General features: G+C 46.9%; 1 protein-coding gene across 1 annotated transcript; it reads right to left on the bottom strand.

Moving 5' to 3' along the window:
* Window positions 1–826: 826 nt before the first annotated feature.
* Window positions 827–4,776, bottom strand: LOC109476387 (serine/arginine repetitive matrix protein 1-like). The gene is made up of 5 exons (XM_019777321.1): window positions 3,044–4,776; window positions 2,688–2,885; window positions 2,368–2,418; window positions 1,695–2,042; window positions 827–1,369 (listed from the first exon to the last, which is right to left on the bottom strand). The coding sequence occupies exons 1-5, from the start codon at window positions 4,727–4,729 to the stop codon at window positions 1,265–1,267; spliced, it is 2,388 nt and encodes a 795-aa protein (XP_019632880.1). The 5' UTR covers window positions 4,730–4,776; the 3' UTR covers window positions 827–1,264.
* Between the last annotated feature and the right edge of the window lie 366 nt (window positions 4,777–5,142).

Below are 5,142 nucleotides of genomic sequence, written 5' to 3'. Positions count from 1 at the left end.
CTAGCCACACACAGCCACTGCACAACTAGTAGAGGTGATTCCAAAACCCTAGTTGTGAATTTTGTCTTCATGTTTATTCATTTTATTATTAACTACATGAGACCTTTGTAGATTGGTTGTCTCTATTGTGAACAATAATAGAGATATCTTACAATTCACATATGGTATATTGTGCATACTATACATAAACACTCTTATACATTTGTTCATAGCTTACTATGTTACAGTACCCTATTATCACAAATCATTAGTCTTTATTTTATTGCACATGAGCATATTTTTCTTAATTACAAAACTCATTTACTGTTAAAAAAACATTTACAGATTTGGTGCCTTTGTACGAGCTTCACGTGTCTCCGGATGATATTCAAATGCACGATAAAGTACAACGATGCGTAATTTAGCTTTTACATGTATGTTGCACGTTTTAATAAAACGTCTAAAACGAAATTTCTTGATTATTGTAAGAAGCTGAAAATAACATGACGCTGCATTGTTTATACCTTACAAGTAGTAACGTTGGAGTAAAGCTTTCTTGTTAGGAACTATTGTTGGGATTTACTACTATTGCATTGTAGAGTGACAGAGGGCTGACATCTCAGGCTATACCTAATTTCACACAAGTTTCTTCGATGTATCTTCAAGGTATTGTAATGAGCTTTTTAATTGATATTTTGATAGACTAATGTGACGTAGTTGATTGATTTAAATAAACTACCATGTGTGTGTTGTTCTATCTTGCTGACATATTTTTTGTCTTGCTTATTACATGCTGTTCTACAGTATCTTGCTTACATGCTGTTCTATCTTGCAATTGCTGACATGCTGTTCTATCTTTCTTACATGCTGTTCTATCTTGCTTACATGCTGTTCTATCTTGCTTGCTTGTTGTTCTATCTTGCTTACATGTTGCCCTATCTGCTTACATGTTGTTCTATGTTGCTTACACGCTTTTCCATGTTGCTTGCATACTGTTCTATTTTGCATACATGCTGTTCTACCTTGCTTACATGTTATTCTATCTTGCTTACATGCTGTTCTATGTTGCTTGCCTGTTGTGCTATGTTGCTTACATGCTGTTCTATCTTGCTTATACATGCTCTTTTATCTTGCTTACATGCTGTTCTAGCTTGCTTATATGTTGTTCTATCCTGCTTACATGTTGTTCTATCTTGTTTATATGTTGTTCTAGCTTGCTTACATGTACATTGTAAAGTCGTGGGTTCAAGTCAGAGAGTCCGGTAGTGTATCTGGTAGAGGGTGTTCACGTTAGAGGGTCCATGTAGTGCCTCTGGTTGTGAGTTGGGTTGGGGTGCTCGACGTGTTCAGCTTGTGGTAGGTTCATCATAGAGATGTTCCTCTCTCCCTTCTGTGGAAGGCACAATACAACAGGTTTTGTCTGTACCAATTAGATACATTAAGGCTGATTAACAAGCGTATACGTACAATACATGATTTTGTAAAACCATTGTAGGACTGACTTTGCTAATATTGCCGTGTGACCTACGAATTAAGTTTTTTTTTCTTAAATTTGAAGGTAATAAAAGATCAGAATCTTTTTTGCCATGGAAATATACTCAATATCAGTCATGTAAAAGTCGCTTCTGTCAGAAAATGATAGAAAGCTGCCAGTTACTGAAAATAGTTCAGTCTCTTCTTTTTTTGATTTGACAAATCGAAAGGAAGATATTTACCTTTTCTTGCCTCTGACGTAGCCGCCACACCGCTCGTGCCAGGACGAAAATTAGCAGCACATTCGCCACCGCTGCTGTAAGTAGAATCACGGAAAACATTGCTATGTTCACATATAGCTCTAACTTGTCAGTATTTTCAAAAACTGATGATGTAATCTCGGTAAAGATGGAATTGGCCGTCTCGTTGCGGAGCTGAGAGACGTGGTCCACACTGCTTTGTGTACTATCTCCATTGGCCACACTGATTAGAATAACAGCATCAGAAATCCCACTTCCTGTTACGCCGACATTAACGAGCTGCAAAATAAGAGCCACGACAGCGACTACAACGAAGGCCACGACGAAGATCTGAAACAAAAAAGAAAACAAATTAAACATGTGGTAAACTTATACATACAAATCCATCTTAGCTAAAACTCATAATAAAGATCGATCTTACCATTAATTTATACTTTGGTAGAAGTTTACAAGTTTGGGTAACAATTATTTGAATATCGAACTATTTAATGATAGCTTGACAGGCTGAATTAAAGTTCTAAACGGGAACTATGCGGCTCCAGATGTCTTACTGAGGGACGACTGCGTGTGCAAGATGTCGGTAGCTCGAGGAATGAATCCCCTCTACTATATACTATATTTAATGATAGCTTGAGTTAGAGCAATGTGTTGGTACCTTGGACGGATATTTGTTGTTCACGATTGCAAGAACCCCGGTTGCAATTACCTGAAAAAAAATATGAGATTCGAGCATGAATGCCTAGTTATAGAGTGCAATGTTATTTCATGCTTGAAATGAAAATGGGTGAAACTATTTTGTCCGTGTTCTAGCTAGCTGATATTTTCTTTTGCATACAGTAAAATCTACGAGGCCTTCGTTTTGCCCTTTATTTCTTGCCTTTTTCTTGCATTCCATCCCCTTATTCTTTCTCTGTTTCTCATTCCTAGCTATAAACAAAAATAATAATCAAAAAGCAAAAACGCCCATCCACTTACACATAGTCCGCTCCACAGCGGAGCCCCGGCCATGGCCTGCCAGGTCATACAGAAGAACAGGCCGACGGTCCCCACCACCAGACTGGCCACGCCCACCCCGATCAGCCAATAGGCGAGCGTCGTGCTCAGGAAGACGACGTCGTCCCCCGTCGGGTCTTCGGACTTCTCCGGATAGGCAGTCGGCTTTTGACGATACACCTAGAAATTTAAGGATAGGATTTATTAATTTAGGATATACTCAATTTGGAATCTCGGCGTTGTCATATACTACAAAAGTCATGTAAGAAACAGATGGATACTTTTGGTGCTGAAAAAAACGGAAATCATTTCTTTAACGACAATGTCATTTGACTGACCTCGGCAAACGACGGCTGTCCCTCGGGATGACCTCGGTCCTCATCAGAGACGGTTTCCAGCGACGTCGGTGCCAGGAGCCCAGGTCTTGGCGTAGGCGGGTTGAAGGGAAGACCAGACCCTTGGTTGAAAGATCTTTCCAGCGATTCTTTCGGTGCATACGAAAAGCCTCGGTTAGGCTTCTTCGCCGGGATTTCGTAGCCGTCGTTCTGACTGCTTCGGGAGTTTTCGTCGTCCGATTGGTAGGAGTCGTCTCTCGGGCGATACCGAGAAGACGCGTCGGAGATGTAGCCGTTCTCTCGCTCCGGATATGGCCCGTTCTTCGCTAAGGGCCGGTGTGGGCCTTCTGGTACGCGGGGTGGGCTGATGTAGTAGGTGGGTGGGAAGTCGGGACGGTGCCCAGTAGCAACGACGCCTTGCGGGTTAGGAGGGCTGTGCATGGGCTGCCCGCGGCGCTCACTTGGTGGCATGTCGTGACCACGGCGGTCGACAGGTGGTGCTGAACGGCCGCTACTGGGGGGTGCTTCGTCTCTACCGTACGGGCCGTCGGTGGGAAATCGTGGCCCCCAGGAGACGTCGTCCCTGTCGTACTGGGACCTCCCACCAGGTGGCTCTCCCGGTCTGCGACGGTCGATTCTGTCCGGTTCGAAGTCCGAAGGGACTCTTGGGTCGTGTGGCGTGTTCTTCCGCACATTACGCTGGTCTTGTGGTGTGAATCGCCGATTTGGTGGGACTTGTTCTTTGGGAGTGAAGCGGCGCTGTCCGGGGTTGTAGTCGCGTGTAGGCATGGCACCGTCTTTAGGCGGGTAGCGGCCGTTCTCCCTTTCGTCCCAGCGATCTTCAGGGTCGTACCTCCGCGGCTGCCCGCTTGGTCTACGGTTCCTGCGGTCTGGAGGGCGGAAACCATCGTAGGAGTCATCTGGCCCTGGAGCCCGTTCTCTGGAACGTGGCGCTTCTCGTTCTCGAGGAGGATACCCGCGGCCGTTGGGACTGTACCTGTGGTCACGTGGGTCGCCCGGTCGGCCCAGCTCGCGACGGTCGCCCGGGGGATTTCGCCCGACGTCCGGTCGGCTCGTTTCGTGGCGGTCGTTCGGTCGGTTTCGTCCAACATCGGGTCGGCCGAGATCGTTGGGATCGTCGCGTCGGCTTCGTTCGGCCTCCGGTCTGCCCGACTGCCGAGGGTCTTCTCTCCTATCGTGTCGGACCGGGCGTCTCTGTCCGAAGTCCGGTGGACGGCCGTCTGACTCGTAACCGTCATCATGTCTCCCACCGGTCGGGGACCCCTGCCCCCACCCCCTTCCCTCCTCACCCCCTTTCGGCCTCCCCCTCTCCCTGGCGCGTGGCTCGTCCCGATCGCTTGGTCTATCCCCCACACCGTGTCGACTTCGGCTCTCTTCGTAATCACTCGGAATTGGGCTGTACGGCTCCGACTGGTTCAACCCGCCGCGTGGCCGTCCCAAACCGCCAGGCGTTTCTCCTGCAAAGGGCCTGCCTCTTTGCGGCCCTTTCCCGCCTGGAGGAAGCGCGGGTCCTCCCGGTGATTTAGCGAACAGGCCCCAGTTGTCGCCGCCGACCCTTTCGGGAGAAGACCGCCAGAGTCGCCCCCGTTGTGCGTTAGCGATCCGCTGGGACTCCCGGTCGGACTCGTCATCCGAATAGTCAGACGGAGGGATGAACGGTCGACTCATGACCGCTGTCTGACCCCGTAAACTTTGACCCCTTAGCAAGGTAGCAAACCTGTAATCGACAAACAGTCAAAGGTTGTTAATCATTGTCAAAACACTCTTGTCATTGTGTGTTCTGTCTGGTCATTTGTTACATTTTATCTGCCGTGGTCTTCAGTTGTTGTCAGACCGGATGTGGTTCACACATTATTGCAGACATTTCTTAAGACAAGCATGTTTTTGAATATGGCATGCCCGCAGCCAGGGAGCTCAAGGATACAAGGCCCAAGCCACATAACATTGAGGCCGACACTTGACGATGCCCAATGGCAATGTTTTCTTCATTTTGCAGCAAAGATTTTGCAATCTATGGAAGGTTTTAGGTGGTTTGGAAGGAAAAGCGGGGTATGTGACATTGTTTTTTTTTTTTTTTTTTT

The sequence above is a fragment of the Branchiostoma belcheri genome, unplaced genomic scaffold (genome assembly GCF_001625305.1).
Source record: "Branchiostoma belcheri isolate BF01 breed outbred unplaced genomic scaffold, Haploidv18h27 scaffold37, whole genome shotgun sequence".
In the NCBI taxonomy this organism is placed as follows: domain Eukaryota; kingdom Metazoa; phylum Chordata; class Leptocardii; order Amphioxiformes; family Branchiostomatidae; genus Branchiostoma; species Branchiostoma belcheri.
Note: the sequence above shows the minus strand (reverse complement) of the source record. Positions and strands in the feature narration are given on the sequence as shown.